Source organism: Trichogramma pretiosum, unplaced genomic scaffold, assembly GCF_000599845.2.
Source record: "Trichogramma pretiosum strain Unisexual culture from Peru unplaced genomic scaffold, Tpre_2.0 scaffold6, whole genome shotgun sequence".
NCBI lineage: Eukaryota > Metazoa > Arthropoda > Insecta > Hymenoptera > Trichogrammatidae > Trichogramma > Trichogramma pretiosum.
Window position 1 is genome coordinate 1,674,400 of NW_019641678.1, and position 22,536 is coordinate 1,696,935.

At 35.7% G+C, this 22,536-nt stretch overlaps 7 protein-coding genes across 9 annotated transcripts; 4 read left to right on the forward strand and 3 right to left on the reverse strand.

Moving 5' to 3' along the window:
• Positions 1-11: 11 nt before the first annotated feature.
• On the reverse strand, positions 12-3,660 carry LOC106657957 (UBX domain-containing protein 7). The gene is made up of 7 exons (XM_014379683.2): positions 3,201-3,660; positions 2,312-2,587; positions 1,952-2,232; positions 1,489-1,752; positions 1,333-1,405; positions 1,045-1,259; positions 12-978 (listed from the first exon to the last, which is right to left on the reverse strand). The coding sequence occupies exons 1-7, from the start codon at positions 3,238-3,240 to the stop codon at positions 820-822; spliced, it is 1,308 nt and encodes a 435-aa protein (XP_014235169.1). The 5' UTR covers positions 3,241-3,660; the 3' UTR covers positions 12-819.
• A 1,279-nt stretch (positions 3,661-4,939) lies between these two features.
• On the forward strand, positions 4,940-6,189 carry LOC106657926 (mediator of RNA polymerase II transcription subunit 4). The gene is made up of 2 exons (XM_014379641.2): positions 4,940-5,200; positions 5,278-6,189. The coding sequence occupies exon 2, from the start codon at positions 5,334-5,336 to the stop codon at positions 6,096-6,098; it is 765 nt and encodes a 254-aa protein (XP_014235127.1). The 5' UTR covers positions 4,940-5,200; positions 5,278-5,333; the 3' UTR covers positions 6,099-6,189.
• Positions 6,190-9,015: 2,826 nt separating this feature from the next.
• Positions 9,016-10,460, reverse strand: LOC106657769 (innexin inx2-like). Its single transcript, XM_014379444.1, has 5 exons — positions 10,226-10,460; positions 10,003-10,154; positions 9,816-9,917; positions 9,322-9,758; positions 9,016-9,247 (listed from the first exon to the last, which is right to left on the reverse strand). Exons 1-5 carry the CDS (start codon positions 10,458-10,460, stop codon positions 9,016-9,018), a joined length of 1,158 nt encoding a protein of 385 aa, XP_014234930.1.
• A 2,840-nt stretch (positions 10,461-13,300) lies between these two features.
• On the forward strand, positions 13,301-13,795 carry LOC106657771 (SUN domain-containing protein 3-like). Its single transcript, XM_023460774.1, has 3 exons — positions 13,301-13,452; positions 13,518-13,601; positions 13,667-13,795. The coding sequence occupies exons 1-3, from the start codon at positions 13,354-13,356 to the stop codon at positions 13,793-13,795; spliced, it is 312 nt and encodes a 103-aa protein (XP_023316542.1). The 5' UTR covers positions 13,301-13,353.
• A 71-nt stretch (positions 13,796-13,866) lies between these two features.
• On the reverse strand, positions 13,867-15,840 carry LOC106657882 (40S ribosomal protein SA-like). Of its 3 annotated transcripts, none has more exons than XM_014379578.2 (5): positions 15,736-15,840; positions 14,891-15,264; positions 14,501-14,788; positions 14,110-14,421; positions 13,867-14,040 (listed from the first exon to the last, which is right to left on the reverse strand). In XM_014379578.2, exons 2-5 carry the CDS (start codon positions 15,227-15,229, stop codon positions 13,957-13,959), a joined length of 1,023 nt encoding a protein of 340 aa, XP_014235064.1. In that variant the 5' UTR covers positions 15,230-15,264; positions 15,736-15,840; the 3' UTR covers positions 13,867-13,956. The 3 variants fall into 3 exon arrangements, with proteins under 3 accessions (XP_014235064.1, XP_014235065.1, XP_023316541.1); XM_014379579.2 differs by lacking the exon at positions 15,736-15,840 and adding an exon at positions 15,665-15,734; XM_023460773.1 differs by lacking the exon at positions 15,736-15,840 and adding an exon at positions 15,615-15,633.
• A 1,162-nt stretch (positions 15,841-17,002) lies between these two features.
• Positions 17,003-17,804, forward strand: LOC106657772 (40S ribosomal protein SA-like; the record flags this gene model as incomplete). Its single annotated transcript, XM_023460788.1, is given in 5 exon segments — positions 17,003-17,084; positions 17,087-17,172; positions 17,275-17,375; positions 17,377-17,554; positions 17,751-17,804. Coding segments are annotated over 5 exon segments (501 nt in total), but the record flags the coding sequence as incomplete, so codon positions are not given.
• Positions 17,805-18,396: 592 nt separating this feature from the next.
• LOC106657891 (integrator complex subunit 13) lies at positions 18,397-21,540 on the forward strand. The gene is made up of 9 exons (XM_014379587.2): positions 18,397-18,538; positions 18,760-19,015; positions 19,087-19,445; positions 19,532-19,622; positions 19,733-19,940; positions 20,009-20,388; positions 20,471-20,632; positions 20,710-21,044; positions 21,107-21,540. Exons 2-9 carry the CDS (start codon positions 18,773-18,775, stop codon positions 21,417-21,419), a joined length of 2,091 nt encoding a protein of 696 aa, XP_014235073.1. The 5' UTR covers positions 18,397-18,538; positions 18,760-18,772; the 3' UTR covers positions 21,420-21,540.
• Positions 21,541-22,536: the final 996 nt, after the last annotated feature.

Genomic DNA, 22,536 nt, shown 5'->3' on the forward strand with positions numbered 1-22,536 from the left:
TAAGAAACTCATCAGATTTAAAATTTTTTATACCATAATATGTTATTACAAGGTGTTACAACAAAGTTATTGAGCGAATTTTACAGAAATATCAAGTTTTTTGTATATACATATTGAGTAATAAGAGTAATATGAATACTTCTGTTTATTTAAATGTTTAAATTTTATAAACCCTCTTTTAAAACAAATGAACTTTTAAAATTATTTTACATGTCTATAGAACGATCCTTAATCAAATAACTATATTTATTTTAGCAAAAATTAACTGTATTAATTATAACTAATTTATAATAATAATGTATTAATTTGCAAGTCATACTTTTACTGAACATACATATATTGTATGTATTTTCTTTCAAAATTGCTTATAAATTATTTAAAACGTACCCATACATTCAGTATTGAAAATAAAGACGTTTGATATAAGACAAAAATTTTAAAGAATTTTTCTTATGCGGCAGTGAATTTACAGTATTATTAATTTTAATGTACAAGTTATGATTGACAGCAATTAATATGTACAAACTATGTATTCAAAATTGAATTTGATGTTTGAAAATTATATTCATGATGAACTATAAAAGAGTAATGGTTTTGAAATATTCTTAAAAACAACTTTGATCAAAAGTAAAGATGAATGTAATTTAATAATTTTTACTTCACAATTTTTTAAAACTCACTAATAAAACGAATCAAAAAAATTTAGGCAGGACTATAAAATACACAGATACACTCTTTTTTCGACAAGTTTAAAACCACAATGAAAAAAGTTTCTTAATCAGAAAACTGTGAAAAATCACTTTTTTTCTCTCAGATCGACTATATTTTCGTAATAAATACTGTATTAGTAGGATAAAGTATAGTATCCACAAGCCTTATATCCATCGATAATTCTCCAATGTTCGTTTTTGGAAAAGGTATAAGAAAAGTGTATTCCGATGCAGGATAGCCCATTCTTTCCATTCTCCTCATGAAGTTCTGTTGGATAAGTTAGTTGTATAACTTAACATTTAAATTGATAATTCAATTATGACAAGGACTTACCTCAATTGTATCATTAGCCACAATAGTGATAGTTTCTTTACTACCATTTGGCAAACGAAGACACAGTTTTACTGTGGGTGCAGCTGGATCAATTGGAGGTTCTGGTTCTATTTCAATAGATTTCTCCATTTCATCAATTTTAGATCTTTTACTGATGAAATTTGCTGTTTTGGGTGCACTCATCACACTTGTGCTCGGTTTTGATTCCCTTAAATCTTTTTTAAACATTATTATGCGATAATAATAGCCCTTAATATTTAAAAATAGAAATTTTATATTGTATAATACCTGATTCAGATGTAGTCTTAGTACTAGTAGCACTAGCATCAATAACTCGAGATCGTTTTACATTTGTCATGTACTAAAAATAATGAAATTATTTTAGATTTTTGTTGTTTCTTTGTTTTTCTTTATGATACAACATTAATATTATAAATAAATTACCGAATTAGATGCAGCTTCATTTTGAAGATTTTCTGAAAAAGAGACTGAAGTTTTCTTTTTGATTGGAGTAGTTTCAACATTATCAGGAGATGCATGTGTACTTAACATGTCATTCAGATCAGATACAAGAGTATCAACTGTAATGTTGTTAATGATTGTGCGCATGCATTCACCCGTTCTTGGATCAATGATAGCCATGTACGGGTAGCTTGCCACATTATAAAAATCAATGTAACGTTTTCCATCTATTGAATTTGAAAGAACCTGAAATAATTTTAATCAGCTACATTATTCCGAAAACTTGTTTTTGTATAATTCTAGCCAATAGTCATATTTTTGGATCTGCAGCCAAATTAAATTTTCATTTTCCTTGTCTTGATAACTAATTCCCCACAAATTTGAGACATTCTTTTGCAGGCTTAGGTAGGATATTTTAATTGAATCATATTTATTTTTCATTTACCTGCCACAGCACAAAATGATCATTTATGATTTCACGAATTTGAGCATTGGGCCAAACATCACGATTCAAAACTTGACATGAAAATTCTTGTTGGTCTTGCACATTGACAAGTAACCAACGATTCATGCTTTTAGCATGTTCCCTTGCTTCCATAAATGAACCTAAAAACAATATGTCGCAAGGAGGTCTGAATAAATCTTCCAAACGTCTCTGTCTATTATTGCGATTGGTTGTTCTTCTAGCGCCTAATGCTCTTTGTGTCATTTCTTCTTCTTGTCTCCCTATTGAATTAACACATACAAATTTAGTAAACAATCTTTCATAAAATAATCAATAAAAAAAGTTGTATGTGGTACTAACTTGTTTCAACGGCAAAATCTCTAAATCTGTCAAATATGCTGTTAGAAGACCTAGGATAAGAGCATGTGACATCTGGCGGAACAAGGACTTCCTGAGTCGGCAAAATAGGCGGCCTAACTTCAGGTTCATCATCAAGATTAACTATTGGCCTTGGTTCTGTACTGTCAGCGATACCACCACCACCACCACCACCGGCTTCAAACAATAAACTTATTGCTGATTCTAAATTTCCATCGGTCAGAGACAGGTATTGAGCAGCTGTGTCTTCTCCTTCTCCTAAATTTGGAAATATATGGTTTTTCAGATTAATTATTATGAACATTAAAATTAACATGAATTCAAATGTTAATTGTGTTATAATTAATTAAAGTAAAGAAATTGAATAAATTTAAGCATTCTAATTATAATGAGTTGCAGTAAGTTGTTGTTCATAAAATATAAATTTCAACCAAAAGTTAATATAATGTAGATTGTTAATGATAGACCCAGTAAAATTATTTTGAGAGAATATAGAAGATAAACAAGGCATGTTCTAACAAAGAGTAGTTTACCAAGTCATCAACCGATTCTAACCTTTCTTTTACCAATAAAATACTAACTTACATTAATTAAAATCAATTTAAGGCTAATAGTATACGCTTAGTAATGCTTTTTTTATTTAAAAAGTAATCTTTTAGATAATGCAAGAGTTTGAAGAAGAAATATTGCAAGCTTCAAAGTTTCTCACTCTTTTTATATCATTTTTCTCGCTCTTTTTGTACATCTTTCGTACCTTCATATCGAAGGTATACGTGCATACTCATGACATGAGCTGCAGTGCAAAAAAAAACATTCATTTGTGCACAATTTCTATTTCAACCATACACATTCCCACCTCGTAGATACGTACCAGTTATTTCAATGAATTTGTCAATAAGCTCACGATCCATGTTCGCAGCACAATCAATAGTATGGACCGTGTTAGTTGTTACTCGGTATATAATTTTTTTCCTTTGCTAACGGCTATTATGCAGCTACGATCGCAGCACCAGCAGTAGCACCAGCAGCTGCAGAGAAGCGCAAAAATCGAACGAAAACTGATAAACTGAACTTTTATCGAGTGCACATGAATAACGATGCAGAGCGTATGCCGTATAGGTAGTCCCTGAATCGAACCGTTGAAAAATTAACTGCGCGTCTGATTATAAAGGATGTAAAAACGTTGAACGAAGGAGAAAACGAACCCGAAAAAGTACACCCGCACGAAGTACGGCAAATCCGAGTCTATTGGAGGAACAGCGACTTCTCGGTAGAGCGAGGCAGCACCAATTGTGCGAATATGAGATAGGAGGAAAACCTTCGGGCAGCAGAAAGAAGCTGCGTTATTATATCGCTGTCTCAGCGCCAGAATAACCTTTATAAGCTAGAGTTATAAAAACATCCTTAGTTCTGTAAGTGTTGAAATGATAGGACTAAGGCACATTTTTACCGCTCAAGTTTATCAAGGTGGTTCTTACGCTGAGACGGCAATATATAAATGTACATGTTATATATATGGTTCATTCTTCAGAAATCTGTTTACGCGAGGATTGAAAGTGAAAAACTTTTATTTAATTTGTCGGTTTGAATTATTTAACCTCGTTTAAGTAGAAATTCTGTGCACAAAATAAATCGGTATCATTGATTCTTTAAATTGATTAGTTTTGCCCACGGAGGTGATTCTAATGGAAGTGACGAATCGCTTCTTTAATTAACAACGTTGGATAAGTAATCAATAAATACAATTTTTCAAAAAGCCCAAAATTCGGCCCTAAAATAAAGAGCTTTATGAGAGTGCCGACTTCAAAAAAATTATTCCAGCTCGAGAATTTTGAGTCAATTCGATATTTCGCTCTAAGCACCTTGAAGAGATGTTACCTATCTTTGATGTCAAATATAACGATCACAAAAAATTTAAAATTTTAGTTTTGGTTTATTTGCGCTATTTTAAAAAAAGTGACTTGTAGATATGATAATGAGCAAATTTTTGAAGAATAAACCATATATATCCTGTATAGAAAAAGAGCTGGCAGCCCAGAGCTGTAGTGCCTATAGTAGGTATAGTTACTCGAGACGCCAAAGCTATGCGAAACGAACATCAACTGTAAGCTGGCCCTGTTGTTGGAGTGAAGTAGACAGTAGTGCATAGAAAGCCGGCATATTATTACATTGTTACGGTAAATTTTGCGATCTGTGACCGTCAGTTAAAAGGTATCTGCGTACTTCAATTTGGATGCACATCGCTTATTGACTATATTATACAGCGTGAGGACACCGTACCGTCGTATGTACACAGCGGCTGGAAGAAAGGGATTGCGGTCTGCAAAAACAACTAATGTTTATCGACGTATTTTAAATCTATGAAATCAAATTTCAAGGTTTTTTTCTCGAAAAATATCAACTTTAAAAAAAAATTACTGAAGTTAAAAACTCTCAAAAGTGCTTTAAAAATACTCTAGAATTTTTTTAGAATATTTTAGCAATTTTTTAAAAAATTTCAAAATTATACAAGTTCCAAATAAAAAAACTATTGATCACCAACCCCCCCCCCCTTTTTTTTCTCCTCAGCGGCCGGATTAACAAATCCAATGAGATCTATAGAACAGTGGAAGAGGGGAATGTAATAGTGTCCAGTCCAGTGGAAGCATTGCTATTGCTATCAGGCTAAAGCAGCAGAACAGTATAGTTGGTTACACGAGTGTGTATTTATGTTCGTTTTCATGAAGTTTCAGTCTACGTGTTTTGTTGACAATTGTAACATATAATTTGTGCCTTTTACGTGAGAAAATTTTCTCTTCGTTCTGATAAACACTTGGATATTTTTTCAAAGTTAAATTTACGTAGATATATTACGTAAAAAACCAGGCAGAGGTACATTTTTTCAACATTATAGGTTATTTTTATTGTAAACAAATGTTTTAGCTTCTAATTATTTATCTTTATTCTAGGTATTTGAAAAAAATTTTTTGTTACTTTACACTTGTTTACACTTTCCTTCCACAAAATGTCTATTCACAAAAGTACAAGGGAAATGTTGCTTTCGGTGGTTGATGACATGGAAATTATATCAAAAGAATTGATAGAAAATATAACTGCTGCAAAACATCTCAAGCTTTCCACTTCTGATCACTCAATTCTTATTGAACTACTTATAAATAAAGATAAAGAACTAAAAAGTTTTTTAACCAAAGCTGAAGAGCAAGCCAAAATCAATCAAAAAATGGAAACTTTAAAAGCAGAAGTTCATGCTCAAGATCAAGAAATTCAACAGCTCCAAAAACAGTTAAAAGAAGCTGAACAAATTTTAGCTACTTCCATTTTCCAGGCCCGTCAAAAATTACAGTCCATAGCGAAGGCTAACAAAAGGCCTGTTCCTTCGGAGGAGCTTATAAAATATGCTCACAGAATAAGTGCTTCTAATGCTGTATGTGCCCCTCTAAGTTGGCAACAAGGTGATCCTAGACGTCCTTATCCAACAGATATAGAAATGAGAGTTGGTTGTCTTGGCAGGCTTAGCGATTTACCACTTAATGGACAAATGGTTGGACCACATAGTAATATTACCGGTCTGCATAGGCCAAGTGGGCAACAAACAGAAACCATCCCACCGCAAGTTGGAGGTCCATTTGCTTGGCACCCATCTGGTGAAATACATATGTCAGTGACAGGACAAGGTACAGTTCCTATTAATACCCACAAACAAGAAACAGAAGATGTGGAAGTCATGTCAACTGATTCATCTAGTAGTTCTTCGAGTGATTCCCAATGATTTTTTATATATTACAATTTAAAAATAATGTGTATAGTTTACAATTATGTATAGAGATTAATTTTAACTTGATTCTCATATAGAAGCAACAAAATATTTTTTACGTGTAATATTTTTTTATTTTTATATTTGTATAAATCTTTTGGTAGTTTATTTTATGTATCTAAAATAATCATATAAATTTATAAATATATTCATGGTAAATAAAATAAATGTAAATATTATTCAATTTAAACCTATCAGTTTGTCACTTATTCTAATGTCAGGTTAAATATTTATAGTGGGAAAAACTTGTTTTAACTCTTAACTTCATTCTGATTGCAAAAATACTAATCTGTATCATGAATCACATGAAAGTAAAATTGAGTTAAACCTCACAAATTTTATTTAAGTTGATAATGCATTAAAAAATGATTATATCAGTATATAAAAAAAAAATGATTATATAGTAGTATATCAACAAAATAGAATTATAATTTATTCATCTCATAATAAATTATTTTAATAATGTTTAAATTAATAATTGATTTATGGTACTTGATTACCCATAAAAATCTTTTCAGATCTTTTGAACTTGATGATTTTCATAAAAAATGGATAATCAGACCCAAATTCTAATAATAAAAAATAATGTTATGATGTAGCCAAAAGATTATGAATATTCATTGAGAATTTAACGTAGTTTACGATTAGGTGCACCAAATTAATCCGACGACGTCTGGTTCAAAAACTCTTTATCGAGCCTATCCCAAAGCTTATTCTAGGAGGAAGCATATTTATCAAGCTAAATATTTATAACAGTATTCACTGAAAAATTAAAAAAACAAATAGGATACTTTTCATTTTCAACCTGACTTCAGCATCTGCATAAAAGCAACTTTGGGATCATAATAAATCCAATGTACATTTTATCAAGTCGTCCCTTGAAGGCAACGCAGCATAGTAAAATCACCTGATAGAGCGAAGCTGGCGAAAAAGCGATACGACTTGTTCGTCTAAAGAGAGAAGCCTTTGATGTTCGCGAGCGCAAGGGAAAATTTTCTCCTTGCGTGCGATAAATTAATGTGCCATCGTTACTTTGTCTCGGTACGTTTATGTTTTGGGCCATGCTTCTTTTCGCATTTAATAACCTGCTGTCGACAATGAGTAATTTCATCCCGTGTGCACAACTTGTGCCAACTTATCCCTGAAGTTTAATAACCATTGTATTTAGAATTATTTTGTAGGCTTCAAGATTTGAAAGTCGATATACTTTACGCAGTATATTAAACTTGCCCACCTATTTACTTGACGAAGTATCGCCCAAAACAAAAATTATTATTTTTCAAAATTTTCAAAATTTAAAATCTTATAGGGGACAAATAGAAATGATTGAAGTGCACAATAATGCGTACACGTTCTTTGAACGATGAAAGAGTTTTAAAAAAATCAATAAGAGACAATTGCCGTTCAGCATTGGTGCGACGCGCGAACAGTACATGCATTACGTTGCTTTAGTTAAATGCGTTAATGACCTAAACTATAGGGAAAAGAGAAGAATTTGACAGAGTTCAAGAATGTAAAAGTGAAAAATTATTGGTGCTACAACCTTGGACGTCACCGCAAGAATTCATCATTGTTCCCTTAAAAAAGTCAATGCCCAAGTAATTAAATTGCCTCTATTGTGTACGAACCTTCGCAATAGAACAATTTTTAATTTCATGTCGATGACTAACAATGAAATATAAGCGCAATTAACCAGAAATAATTAAAAATTCGATTACTTCCAAGTACTTATGGAATTATGATGATCCATTGCGCCCGATTATTCGTCAGTATATTTCATCAAATTCAATAGTTTCAAATCTGATCAGAGTAAAGTAAATTATAAATATCCGATACTGCCGGAATCGAGAGATTTGTCTGTTGAGAATTGGCCGTAAAATAAGTTCAAAATATATACTTCAAAATTATGATGCATTTCATCTTACTCGGGAGCTTTGAAATTTGGGCTACTAATGTTAAATTTCGGGATTCGGTAGTTTAGTTTAAAGATGGAAAATCTTTTTCTCGTACTTTTTCTCAGCTTTTGAATGATTTTATTAAAAATTCGCTCAGTTGAAAATAAAACTGCTTTGAAATGTTATTTTTCAGCTTTTTTCATATCCGCGATTCATCAGAAATTATTTGTTTTATTGTTTCGTACTCCGTTCTCTAACTAAGGATAAAAATTCGTTGGCAGAGTTGTAACGAGATTTGTTGATATGCTAGAAAGAGCAATTGCCAAGTACAATGCGAATAACACTCGAAAGTCTCTAGGGAATTAAACGATACAGCCATAGGAGGCTCTCATATGAATATAAGGATAAGTCAAGTGCGTACGTATTAAAGCACATCGATGTTTGAAAAGTCAATCTAGCGTCGTTTGATCTGCAAAGTTTTCCTATCCGTCCTAGGGCTGTACACGCATGCCGCTGTACATGGTCGCCTGTTTTTGCGTCATGAAGTGTATACAGCGTACGCTTGCATATAGCCAGGAATTGCTCAAATCTGTTTTCGACAGGGCCCGTCGATCGTTTCCTCGAGTACAGGTGCCTGCACCGCGTAAATGATATAATATATGCGCAATAAAGCTCTTTTCTCGTATCATTGACACCGATCGAAGGATCGAAGCGTCATGCTCATACTTTATTACTCGACGAATTGAAAGCGAACGAAATTGAAAAGAAATTGAACGGTACGATTTTTTATGAAATAAAAATATTCATACAGAAGATATGCTTTTAATTGGCAAAAAAACGCTGAAAAGCTCATAGATAAATATGAATTTATAAATAAAAGATTTATATAATCCATACGAGTAGCTAATAATATAATATCTATACGAATAATGCGGATACCGCGCATATATTTATATAAAAGTAAAAGAGACACAAATCTAAGAGATATGCTTGTGAGTACGATGGTCAGCTTCGTAGTGCTCAGCGAGATCGAGGAGCAATCGTCGATAGACGGCCAAACTGACGTTCATGGAGAGTCGGCGCAGGACGAACCACTCGCCGTAGCTCGAGCCGACGGTCAGGCGGTGCGCCAACGACTTGGGCAAACTGCCGCGCGTGCTCGCCCTCAACAACAAAATTCTCGCCCACCTCTGCGTCAGTACGACGACTCTGCGGCAGATAAGAATAGAAATAAATCGGCCTGCGTATCGAAAGGAGAGTAACGAGCGGTATAAGTTTTGTACCTGTAGATAAGCGCGAAAGAGCCGACGACAAAGAGGAAGACCATCCAGAACCAGACGAACACGAAGACCTTTTCGTTGACGACGTTGAGCGAGAGAACGCAGAGGGCGTCGTGCACTTGGCTCGAGCCCGTCGAGCCGAAAGTGTGCAGAGTGCACTTGGCCAGTTTGGGAAAGAGCCGGGCCATCGGGTCGACTCGCGAGCTCGGCTGGTAGCGCTGGCGCAGGGAGCTCGCCTCGGGCTGCGACAGGAGGAAGCTCAGGGCGTCGAGGCCGTAGCTGGCGAAGCGGCCCTCGAGGAACTTGTCCAGCAGGCAGAACTGGCCGAGGGTCAGCAGGAAGTTGAGCAGCTCGCAGCTGGCGAAGCGCAGGGCGTAGAGCTCGTGGGCCCTGCTGAGTCGGGCCTCGGCGAAGTAGGCGCAGACGCGCGACTTGACCTCCTCCGTCCAGGGGGAGTCGTCGGGCCCCAGAGCCGAGGAGATGCGACCGGAGCCGGCCAGCTCGTTGCTCAGTTGGCACATGAGGCCGGCCTCCCATGCGCGCCACAGGGCCCCCGACACGTAGTAGGCCAGGCCTTGCAGCAGCAGCACCAGGCACACCTGTCCCAGCACAACCCAACGCAAACGTGCCAAACCAAATCCATCTTTTGGCCATTACTATATATAAACTCAAGCTGCTACTGACCCATTGGTAATATTTGTGCTGGTATATCTCGTCGCCATCGGAGGCTTGAGCCACGCCTGGAGCGGCGACCTGTCGTCCCGTTACGCCTCGCAGGTGCCGCTTGACCGTGAACGTGCCGTAGATCCAGCAGTAGATGTTGACCGACTCTGTTTCTGCGCAACGATCGGTACACATGTTATATAACCTCAAGCGCCATCGTATTTTCTAGTGATCGATGGTATACCGAGTCCGGAGTGGTTGATGCAGACGATCGGCTCGCCGAAAAACTGCTTGGCGCTGACGAGGGCCGCGCAGCAGGCCAGAAGGGCGAAGCTCAGCTGCGTGTGCAGTCTGAAGCTGACGTTGTCGATGCGCAGTGGGTAGGGCCGATTGGCGGCCGCCTGTTGCTGTTGCTGCTGCTGCTGCTGCTGATGCTGACCGGCCAACAAGTCGCGCACCGGCCCCAACAGCTCGAACATGCCGATCTCTGCGCCTCTTTTTCTTATCGGATGTTCTAGCGCGTCGCCTCTTTCTTCTCTGACTCGATCTCTCGCTCTCGCGCCGCTAATCAAGCACTGTATTTGTTTGGCGGTGTAATTACTAGCGTCGATTGTTTCGCCTGGCGCTGCGCCAATAACGCGTGTCATTCGATATATTACTCGCGACGAGGTATCGGGCAGCTTATTTTTTTTTTTGTTTTCTGCATTTATACGCCGATGAAAGTAGGCCTGGTTGCCTTGTAATTAAGGCTGATTTTCCCAAACGATGATTCATTTATAAACAATCGAATGACATCTTTAGCCTCGAGCTTTAAATTTCAAAGCTGCAAAGAGGCGAGGGAAATTGGATTTAGTAAAAGTGCCAGCGCTCGCTTTGCAATTCCATTTTGCGCCTTGTATCCGGCAGCGCTCAAAAAATGATCGAGCCAGGCGTGCGTTTGATGTGTGCCACCCCCGCCTCCTGCATCGAGGCCTGCTCCTGACTGCGTATGTGCGTGCTACCCGACGCACTCATCATCATAATTACACTCTCGCTATTACGTTGTGTATTTAGAGGCGACAGGTGGGCTTTTATGTGACCATATTTATCGAAAATCTCAACTACTTTCGGAATGTCTGTACAATTTGATATGAACATTTTGTACCGAAAATACGATCTTGATCGATGATTATTAAGCTTTACATCCGCTCTTGTACATTGTAAGACGTGTCTAAGGATCGTACGAGATTAATCGGCAAAAATTAACGATATTCGTTCACAAATATTTCACTCACCGAATTTAAAATCAGAAGGTAAAATTTAATCGGTGTATTAAACGTGTAGGGCCTCAAACAATCGAGAGCTCTGATTAATTCAAGAGGCACCGATGAGTCGAGCGATACCTCAGATTAGTCTCTTTCACGATTATTAAAAAGTAATAAAATTACATGTCCGGTACGATCGGGGAAATTGAATCTTTTTGATGGAAAGGAGGGTCTATCACATAGGTATATGTAGGCAAGTTGGAAAGTAGCAAAGGGCATGGGGCAGATTCGAAGCGCATGCGTTTAACCCTGCTCGTAAAGTCGCGTACGCGTGTCGCGCACCTGAAAATTTGCTCGACGCTCGCGCGCAATCGAGCCAAGCACGCATTCCGGTCGCAAGCTAGTCCACGAGCTAGTCCACGCGCGAGTTGTACAAGAGCGAAGGGCCCAGACATGGGTTGCTTCGTTTCCTGCTTTCGAGTGAGTAATAAACTTTTAAATTGGCCTACGTGCGTCGTGTAAATCATGCATGTATTTACCGTAGTGGGATGGTCGATACATTTATCATTGTTTGTCCAAAATACGACGCAGGTTGAAGAAACGCTCAAGTACCGCCGAAACTCGCATTATTTCGAGCTTCATAACTCCTGCACGCCGATTTTTCTTGCCATTTCCGAACATAGCCAAGTTTCTTTGCCTCTACGCGATTTTGGACTCGAAGGAGCAGCTTTGCCGGTGAGTATAAATTTATGTACGTGAAATAAAAAATTATTATTTCTGAATCGATTTCTTTTTCGCCCTTGAAAAGATGCATCGAGGAATCGATCGACAGCAGTTTCCGACTTCGCATGGCCGAATTCAAACCATTTAACTTTTCTTCACTTTGCCCAGGATAGTGAAAAGGTTTCTTTATTTTTGAATGCATCACTTTGTTTCGCGTTACGCATTAAAACTTAGCCAAAAAGAAACGGTGTATTTAGCCATGATGCAAAATTCTTTACATTTTTTTTAGTTATAAAAATATAAAAATAATCGTTTCGAATCATACATAATTTTTACCAAACTGTAAATTTTTTCATAATAAAGTATTTCTAAGCAACTTGCGTGGTTTACATGTTACGAATAATTTCGAACGATATCTTCAACCGTTCCATTACGATTTAAAACGGTAGTTAGCGTCTGCTGACTCGGCTGCGTATACACACCGAACTTCTCGGGAGCTAACATTGGTTTGAGAAAAAATGGCACCGAATTGCAATTGCAATAAAAGTAAGAATTTTCCTTGTACCTCTATTTCATCGATAAAAAATTCCGTAAAGTTACACGATTTCTTTTCAACTAGGAGTGATGCGCGTCATCACAAAACTGGCTGTACGCGCTTTATGGCTGTATGATTTTTTCAAGAAGTTGGGTCAATTTTTAAATATTGTGGGCGTTATTTTCTTACCTATTTTCAAAGTTCTCGCATACATGGGACTCGGCGTCTGTAAGTCAATCGATTTTTATTTTATCATGCATTCAAATACTCCCTAGTAAACTTTCTTGCCGCAGTTATTTTGTTCTTTTACATAGCGATTCACAATCAAGCGGACATTTTCGATAACGAAGATGGAGGAGAAATTTTACAACTCGACGACAAGTCTCGATTCATTGATTTTCATTCTACTCGGAAGGAACTCATCAAAATGAAAACTGAAGTTATGAATTTTGAAAAATCATTGCAAAAAATGGTCAATTTTATTAATTCTAATGGTTCGGTGCAATCAAGTATCTTTTTGAATATATTGCGCGGTTTTTTTGCAAAGCTAAAATTGGTACCTTTCAGATTTGAGTATGGCAGATTTCGCATCAGAGTCAGCCGGAGGATTCGTTATTGATACACCGGATACGGAACCTTTTAGCAAAGTAGCTTCGACGCAATTGACCATCTTCGGCATACCCATTTGGAAACATACTTTTTACTCGCCGCGAAAAATTATTCAGGTATGATAATGAAGATTATGTTAAATTCCCGTGGACTTCGATAAAATTTCTCGGTTTCTTACCGTTACCAAAAAAGCCGTGGAGACAAGCCGGTGAGTGTTGGTCGTTCAAAGGATCGCAAGGGAAAATAAATATTCAACTTGCCATGACGATTAACATTGATAAAGTCACGATGGAGCACATTCCTATCAGCGCATCTCTCACTGGAAAAATCGATTCGGCGCCAAAAACATTCAACATTTTGGTAAGTTTTTTTTCAAGGCTTCATGGTTTCATTTATCAACTAAAAACGGAGTTTACATTTTGCAGGGTGAAATAGATGGCAAATACGTAATGATTGATACATTTATGTACGATAAAAATGGTCTTCCTTCGCAAACTTTTATTTTGAAGGTAAATATGACTTTTCGTTGAATCGATCATTAACTTCATTCAACTAATTTATCGAATTTTTTTAGAATTCGGAAATGAAAAAAATCCCTTTCTTGCGAATCATTTTAGAAATTGTATCAAATTGGGGAAATTCGGAGCATACGTGCATTTATAGATTCAAGGTTCACGGAAAGTTTTCTGAGACAAACAATTGATTCAATTATAAGAAAAAAAAAAGTAAATTTGGTAAATACGTAAATACCACTAAAATATTTCGAGAAGGAAATTTCAAATAAATTTACAAGACATTTTATATCAGTAAATTTTTTACAAAGGTATTGTCAAATTACAAATATTGTAATTCATTGTTTATAAATTAACCCCAGTTTTGCTGATTTCCGCCGCCCCAAGAAGATGAGTTTAAATCTGGTGCTGGAGAAGAGCTCCAATCTTCGTGTTCCTAAAAAAAATTATTTTTTATTTCCACATCATATTTTGTCAAACTTTTGATTTATAATTATATACTCACTGCGGCCCAATCAGTCGCACGCGCTGCAAATGGGTTATCGGCGCCAGCTGTATTAACGGGATTAATAGGTGGTGGTATGTCATCAGCCCAACTTTCAGTTGTTGGCACCGGTGTATCGTTACCCCAATTTTCAACTGGTGCTACAGCAGGAATAACATCATCATTACCCCAGTTTTCAACTGGTGTTGAAAGAGGAATATCGTTCACATCCCAATTATCATTTGCAGCGCTATCCATCAGTACTGGAGGATAACTTCCGATATCTTTGAGTGTTGGCACAGCTTTGGTATCAGCTTGTTCTTCTTTCTCGGACTAGAAAATTAACGAAAAATATTTTGCACATAAATCGTTCAATGTTGATTTGCTGTTGTGATGTACCAATTTTTCTCACCTCCTCTGGTTCTCTGTAAAAGTAGAGATCCACGACGACGTCCCATTTTGCTTCTCGCGGAATTGACCCCCGCATTCTAAGAACTTCTCTAGTCAAGAACCACCACATAAGACCAATACTAAATTTACCTTTGGTGTTGCAAGGTATGGCAATGTCAATATAACGAAGTGGTGTATCAGTATCACAAAAAGCAATAACTGGAATATTGACATAGGATGATTCAATGATAGCTTGATGGTCTGCAGCTGGATCAGTTACTATCAGAAGACGAGGCTCGCGAAATGCCGACTGTAAATAATTCAAGTTCCGTTGCAATTAACTCTTGAAACGATCGCGTACTTTTTTGTTGCTAAAGCTCCATTTTTTCTCATCAAATGATGTTTATCATACCTGAATTTGATTGGTGAAGGTTCCGGGCGTAAATCTTCCAGCAATCGCGGTAGCCCCAGTGTGAGCCGCAAATTTCAGAACAGCTCGTTGCCCGTGTGGACGTCCACTGATAACGAAAACTTCGGATGGATGCTCAATGGCGGTTATGACCCGAGCGGCCAATAAGAGTTTTTCCCAAGTGCGACGTAAATTAATTATATGAACCCCGTCTTCACGACGCTTGTAAACATAAGTTTTATTTTGAAAGTTAATATTCTGCGATCCCAAATGCACGGATGCCGAAAGCATTTTGGAAACGTCCTCCTCCTTGAGGGCGAGAATTTCATAACCTCCTGACATCTTAGACTTTATTTAGTCAAATACTCTTATCCGACCTGTAATGAGAAACCCGATAATTATGCATGAGTATTTTATTTACTACACTACTATTGATCATTCAGAATAATCAAAATCGCCTCAGGATTCATTCGCATAACACGACCGCGTGTGAGCCAACCTCAAAAAAATTATGGGATTGCAAATGATGTGAATCAATACATTGTTTCATTCTACGCGAATATTTATTTTGAAAGAATTGGATATTATTATCTTAAAAAATTGATTGTTATTGATTTAGTTGCGTGCTCTAATTAAACAAATGAAACGCGCGAGATACTCTAGCTTGGACGAGTGAACTTTACGCAGTCATATTTAGGTAGCTACCAAAAGATAGTACTTCACATACTTAGAATCGATTATTGTCAAAAATCGTTCATGTGAACAACCCGCACTTACTCTGAAGAGAGTTCCAAAGTTAATCTAAAATGATTGTAACCACGAGTAAAAAAGTTCAAAAAAAGACTTACTCCTTTGAGGGTTCAGGAAAAAATGAGAGAGAGAGATCCGGATATTGTAACTAATCGATGCCAATTGAGAAAACTACGCATTATGTCATTCGCTAATCCTGTCGATTGTTACGCGCCCTCCCGATCGGATTGTGCAATTATTGAAGGAACTATGCAAGGCAAAAAAAGTTCCGGTCTTTGAATTCAAAATAGCTTGAAAAATGAAAAACATTTTCTTCTCAACTATAAAGGAAATACGAATACAATGAAGAAACATTGTCACAGGTAGTATTTCGATCACACACCAATATGAATTTTATTGAATTTAAAAAATGAGATTCTTAACAATAGGTTAGTGCCCAAACGTCTGAATGTACCGATAAAGAGAGTCAATCATTGGCCCTCTGCGGTCCGCATTATCGTCTAGAGTTTGAGCGACGCGGCGGGTCGGTGCAAATTACTTTGAGACTGAAGGTGGCGCCACTACCTGAATAAACATCCTGATTCCTGAATCCGTTTGCGACGATTGAATGCGCCACTTGCAGTAGTGCAAGAAATCTACTATTCAAAAAAATATTGACCCTCAAAAAATATCCATGTCAAGTAATCAAAAAAACGAGCAGATTAGCAATAAATCATTCACAATCGCCCAGATATTTTTTCTGTGTCAATACCGTACAGCGTTCGTCATAATATATTCGGAAACTTGTGCATTCTTTTATGATTTCTTTTAATTCCTTATAAAATCGTGAATTCAAATTTAATTTTTTTAATAGTTAAAAATACAACTGCAACTGAAGAAATGTAAGGGAATCGCATTAATATTAATTTTAAAATATAAAATAATAAGCTTGACCAACATTCTTTAAATAAATAATTATGGGCTCGAGATCTTTTAGTTACGGATTATAATTATTTGTTTTTTGGATTAGCCCATACTTATACTTTAATGTTTTTTTGGAAGGGAGGGGACGATCATTACAGAACTTGATCGTTTTTTGCAAATTTAGTGGCTCAACATTTAATTAGTGAATAACAATAGTGCTTTTAGTGTTTAATAAGTAAAATTTACTAGTGTCGGGTGTTATAGAAGTATTAAAAGAAGATTTGTGAAGGTTTGTGAACATTTATTGGATAGATGAAAGAATGAAAAAAACCAAATTATTGGATTTTTGCCAACCGATGAAAATAAGCTTTCTGTCAATATTGAAAAAAAAAACCAAGTCCGCGAATTCATTTGGATCAAATTAGTCATGGTGCTCCGAAAAAACATGTTGCCAGCTAATTAATTGTAACTTGGGAAAAACTATTATTGGCCGTACGAGCCACATCGGCGATTGAACATCCATCTGAAATCTTTGTTATCAGCGGACTGCTGTTCTTAAATTTGCGGCTCACACTGAGGCTACCGCGATTGCTGGAAGATTTACTCCCGGAACCTTCGCCAATCAAATTCAGGTATGATGAACATCATTTGATGAGAAAAAATGGAGCTTTAGAAACAAACAAGAACGCGATCGTTTCAAGAGTTAATTGCAACGGAACTTGAATTATTTACAGTCGGCATTTCGCGAGTCTCGTCTTCTGATAGTAACTGATCCAGCTGCAGACCATCATACTATCATTGAATCATCCTATGTCAATATTCCAGTTATTGCTTTCTGACTCACCTGTTAGTTTTGTTGATATTGCCATACCTTGCAACAATAAGGGTCAACCTTGTATTGGCCTCATGTGGTGGTACTTAGCTCGAGAAGATCTCTGAATAAAAGGAGTCATTCCTTGAGAAACAAACTGGGATGTTATTATAGATCTTTTCTTCTATAGAAATCCAGTGGAGGTAAAAACAATAACTATGAAATTAATATTGTAAAAAAGATATATTTTACTATTTAATTACCAGCCTAAGATGATGATAAACTTATATCTAGAGTACTCATGTTATATAGCTTATTCTTTTCTGATCACAATTTTATTAATTTACACATTCAAAATTGTATTGGAAACAAGGTATTAAAATTCAAAACATTTTTCAGGTTGAAAAAGAAGAGCAAGCTAAAGATCTTAATCTCAGAAACTCCTTCAGTTGAACCCTGGTCAACCAATGATGTTCAAATAGCTCCAACTGAAAATTGGACTGATGATATTCCATTAGTTGCACCAGCAGCTGATGCAGTACATGATTCAGCAGCTGCATTTCAACTTGGTAGTGATTGGGTTTCAGAAGAATGGGCTAATTCTAGCAACTACCACTGCAATTCCGACTTAGGGTGGTGCTAATCAGTCTAATTGGTCAAAAGTATCTTAAATATAATTTTATTTTCATGACAAATAAAAATAAATACATTTTCAAAGTTGAAAAATTTTATTTATTTAAATTTTTTTATAGAATGCAGTATAATATTGAGTACCCAAATTTTTTTTCAAAAATCCTCTCAACTACTTCATTATACAACTGAATTACGCTTGTATATAGCATTTAATTTTAGAAAGTTAAATACTTATTCTCAATTCCAATGATAATGTATAAATTAAACTATTTTAAGTTTTGCTTTTTTATAATGAAATAAAATAAAATCTCAAATTTATGCGGCGAAAAAAATGTTGTAGAGAGCGCTAGTGTACAGGGCTCAGTGATCAGTCAAACAAAGTAGAATGTAAATTGTCAGATAGAGACATAGAGTCATAAATGATAATCATAACCTTAGTCTTTTAGAGACTATTATGTTTTATGTTTGAGCATTTTAGCCGGCTGCGCTTACTTTACTGTTATTTTTGGATACTTTTGTGTCCAACGTTCATGGAGTAAATAACTTTGATTTCGGTATAATATATTGTATTACTATAATGATTTAAATATTTTTTTACTTTATCATTCTCTAATTAAATATACACATTCGCAATGTTTATGATGTATAAAAAGAAAGAAAGTAAAATGAAAATTAAGTAAAAATTGAATATTTTAAGAAGCACTAAATTAAATGTTTGATGAAATCATTTGTTTTTTACAAAGTGAAATAAAGTAGTCAATTTATCGTTTTTTAGGAAACAGATAATCATGAGTTTAGATAATACATTTGACAGCCTTTATCCGGCTAATCACAAAACTGTTTTTGTTCTTGACCGAACACCTTATTTTGGGATATCCTCTGACTGTTCGATCGAATTTGATTGCCTAAAAGCAAGAGGTCCAAATGTTATGCCTATTCCATCTATATCAAAGTCTCTTTGGACTACAAGTATAGAAACTTCTATGGAATACTGTAGAATTGTTTGGGACTTATTTCCACGTGGTAAATTGGTAATGTAATTGTCAATAAGTTATAATTTTTGAAAAGTCATGTATCTTCTAAGACAATTGTACTTTCATAGATAAGATTTGTGGCGAGTGATCATATTGCTCATATATTGAATTCATGGGATCCTTTACAACAAACTGCATCACATATTATGAATGGATTTGGACTCATTGGAACTCCTTTGCCACATCAATCAGGCTCTGATTTTTCTGTGATTCATGGACTAAAGGTAGCCATAGAGGCTTTGTCAGAAATATCTAATGAACAAAGGCAAAGTTTATCATCTTCACCAAATTCTGCTAATAAATTTCTGAATCGAGGTAGAGTTATATGTATAACCAGTGCAAGAGACAACTCAAACTTGAAAAGTTTAGAAGCCATTTTTGCTAATCACTTATTAGCTCAGAATAAACAAATAGCTAATTCAGAAAAGTAAGTAAATAAGTGAAGAAAAATTTAATTACATTGAAAATTCTGTTTCAATAAAATTTTTTATTTTTAATACCGAATTATTTTAGTTTCCTGCCAATTCATCATTGTCATCTGGTTATAATTAATATCTTTCCTTTAAATATTGACTCTCAAGTGTCAGATAGAAAAATGTATGAGGTAAGTTTCATAAATGTTAATTTTTAGCAATATAAAGTATTTATATTGCCTTATTTATGATTTATTTGTTTTGATAATTTCAACGGGTAAAATAAAAAATAAATTTCCAGGTATCACCTATACTATCTATGGAGGTACATTCCATGAAAGCTTCTGGTTTACACGCTAAGCTTTCCCATTTAATATTATCACATTATAATCTTGCTAGCACAACTGTAACAGGAATACCAATGAAAGAAGAACAAAATGCAAGCTCTTCTGCAAATTACGATGTGGAGATATTTCATCCTGCTGGAGCTCATACATCAATTCTGAAAGGTATTAACTTCCATTTTTAAATTTCAAATTTGAGAAAATTTTAATTACTTATTATAATTATTGAATAGGTAATCCTGCAGACTTAGCGCTTTTAAAAACGCTTCGGCGCTTTGGAGAAGGAACAGATTATGAAACGATAACATTGAAGTGGAGCACTCCAAGAGGAGTGAGTTCTAGTGATTTACAAAATTGCACTGCCATGCACAGGATCACACCGTTTGATATTAACAGTAGACCCTCGTCTTGTTTGATTAATTTTTTGTTAAATGGACGTTCCGTGATGTTGGAAATGTCAAAAAAAAGTGGTGGTAAAGCAGTTTCTCATTTATTAGCCAGTCATGGAGGTGAAATATTTATACATACACTGTCCACTGCCAGAAGTGTATTAGAAGATCCGCCTAGTATAAGTGAGGGTTGTGGTGGGCGAGTTACTGATTATAGAATAACTGTAAGTTGATTTTTTTAGCAATTATACTTTTATTAATTTTTAATTTAAGTCAGATGAAATTAAATTGACAATGTTGCCATAGGATTTTGGAAACTTGATGAGAGCAAACATATTAGTACCTTTGAAACGACGCAATAATGATAGAGGAGAAGAACCTGCCGAAAAAATGAGGAAACGTCTGGAAAAATTCACGAAGTATTGGCCAATCAACATCTCTAACACTGTCATATTTAATTTGAAACAGGTAATTTTATAAAATTGATCATGAATGTATTTGTATAAAATTTTAAATAAATGTAACTAACAATTTTTTTTATGTAGTATTGCGATCCTTTGATCGAAGCAATGATGAAAGATGTTATTACTAAGGATGAAGTTGTTCAATGTAAGCAGATAATTTTCAGCTTACTCGGGCAAGAAGCCAAACATGAGCCTCTACCTCTTCCTAATTTTACTGGAAGAGGTCCTAAAGGAGGAGGCCGCAGAGAAGAACACTACCGTCTACTCTGGCTTGAGTTGGAAACTTTTCTTCGCGCGCATTCTCAAACATCGTCTCTTCATACCGAAGTGCTTACATGTCTACTCGAAGTGAGAAACAAGAGTGACAAAGACATAGATAAAGTGGAGCTTGATCAAGCTTTACGAGAACTCGATGGGTAAGTGCTTAGCTTCAACTGTTTCAAATGATTTTCAATCAACTTAATACCTTTGTTCATAGAATTGGGAAAGAAGATTCGGTAACAGCTGCAACTAGAGCGACTGTTATAAGGGCTACTACGGACTCTCCAATGTCACCCCCTAGCATAATTATGAATATGGGCAAAAGCGGTGTCCACGGAAAACCACTCAAATTACAGAACAAAAGTCTTATGGACATTTACTTGGCAGCATCTGTGCCTAAGAATCCTAGACCTGAATTTCATGGGCGTCTAAATTGTACTCCAAGTAATCCAAGAACTAAATTGTACGCTAATCTAAAAGATCAAGATAAACGAGAGGGTAGAGGAGGGGACGTTCCAATGGAAGCATAAAACTTTAACATACATTTTCAATATATTTTCAGTATATTCATATTAGTGTAAATTAAGTGCCTTGTAAATAACGTATTGTATTTTTTGTACACAGTGTAAATAAATGAAATTAAAATTTGTAGACAAGGATGATCTGTAAATAAAATTAATAAAATAATAATTAGAACCTTATTGGATAAAGTTTAAGATAGTATGCTAGTAATTAGATTAGTTCGACACCTCTTCCGGAAATGAGGAACGAAGAGTGGGAAGTTTTAAATGTAGTTACAAAAGCCAGGACATGTGTAAAGAAATGTAAGAAATTGTAGTTTTTTTGACGGATACTTGGAAGTTTCCCTTGTTTTTCGAAATAATCAATATTTATTGTAACAGTCATTATGCATGAAGCAATCGCCACTTATTATTTAATTATTATGATTCATTGTGTATAATGAATATATTGGCCTATTAGTACGTGCTCTTCTGATCAATTTTTCCCCCGTCATAGTATGTAGCATTAAAGTTTCAAAACCCTTACAATTGTATGAATTTGATAAATTCGGTTGCTGACAATTCAGAGGCGTAGCTGATGCTCTCAAATTCCTTCGGGGGAGCCTCGAGCTCAAGGTACAAATATCTACCAGTCGAGCAACTAGGTGAAAAAAGTTATTCAATGTAAACCCGAGTAAGCCAAGTAATTAAATCAGTCCACCTTTTACTGTTTATCTAATAATAAAATATTTAAACTCAAGTAGCGGAATTAATCACCACAGGGCGTGCGATTCATTTGAACTTTAAATTGTAATCGTAAGTAATCGAATCGTGCCAGCTCGTGACTTTCTTTTTTTTTATTGCATGTTGGACAATCAAAAAGATTGTCAGAGATGAGTCGATTGGATTACTTACTAAAGTTTATCTGTACCCAAAAAATTGCAAAGTGTCTAGTCGCTTCGGATATTCTAGGTCGATGAATTAAAAAACTACACGAGATCGGTCGCTTCAGTTACTTGGAATTCTTGAAATTACCAAGGTTTGCATATTTAATTATTAAGAAGTGCACGGCTTGGGTCGATTGGAACGCTTTTGGTTACTAGGGGTTATTTGGGTTTGCATATTCAAAGATTTAAAGAATGGCATG

Coding starts and splice junctions, on each gene's coding strand:
- LOC106657957 (XM_014379683.2), bottom strand. CDS start 3,240: ATGGATCGTGAGCTTATTGACAAATTCATTGAAATAACTG. Junction 2,233..2,311: donor AGATTTTGCCGTTGAAACAA/GTTAGTACCACA, acceptor TTAATTCAATAG/GGAGACAAGAAGAAGAAATG. Junction 1,406..1,488: donor ATGAAGCTGCATCTAATTCG/GTAATTTATTTA, acceptor CATTATTTTTAG/TACATGACAAATGTAAAACG.
- LOC106657926 (XM_014379641.2), top strand. CDS start 5,334: ATGTCTATTCACAAAAGTACAAGGGAAATGTTGCTTTCGGTGGTTGAT.
- LOC106657769 (XM_014379444.1), bottom strand. CDS start 10,460: ATGTTCGAGCTGTTGGGGCCGGTGCGCGACTTGTTGGCCGGTCAGCAT. Junction 9,918..10,002: donor AGCACAAATATTACCAATGG/GTCAGTAGCAGC, acceptor GTGCTGGGACAG/GTGTGCCTGGTGCTGCTGCT. Junction 9,248..9,321: donor TCTTTCGCGCTTATCTACAG/GTACAAAACTTA, acceptor TATCTGCCGCAG/AGTCGTCGTACTGACGCAGA.
- LOC106657771 (XM_023460774.1), top strand. CDS start 13,354: ATGACGATTAACATTGATAAAGTCACGATGGAGCACATTCCTATCAGC. Junction 13,453..13,517: donor CAAAAACATTCAACATTTTG/GTAAGTTTTTTT, acceptor TACATTTTGCAG/GGTGAAATAGATGGCAAATA. Junction 13,602..13,666: donor CGCAAACTTTTATTTTGAAG/GTAAATATGACT, acceptor GAATTTTTTTAG/AATTCGGAAATGAAAAAAAT.
- LOC106657882 (XM_014379578.2), bottom strand. CDS start 15,229: ATGTCAGGAGGTTATGAAATTCTCGCCCTCAAGGAGGAGGACGTTTCC. Junction 14,789..14,890: donor CCTTCACCAATCAAATTCAG/GTATGATAAACA, acceptor AATTATTTACAG/TCGGCATTTCGCGAGCCTCG. Junction 14,422..14,500: donor TTTACAGAGAACCAGAGGAG/GTGAGAAAAATT, acceptor TTAATTTTCTAG/TCCGAGAAAGAAGAACAAGC.
- LOC106657891 (XM_014379587.2), top strand. CDS start 18,773: ATGAGTTTAGATAATACATTTGACAGCCTTTATCCGGCTAATCACAAA. Junction 20,389..20,470: donor TTACTGATTATAGAATAACT/GTAAGTTGATTT, acceptor ATGTTGCCATAG/GATTTTGGAAACTTGATGAG. Junction 20,633..20,709: donor TCATATTTAATTTGAAACAG/GTAATTTTATAA, acceptor TTTTTTATGTAG/TATTGCGATCCTTTGATCGA.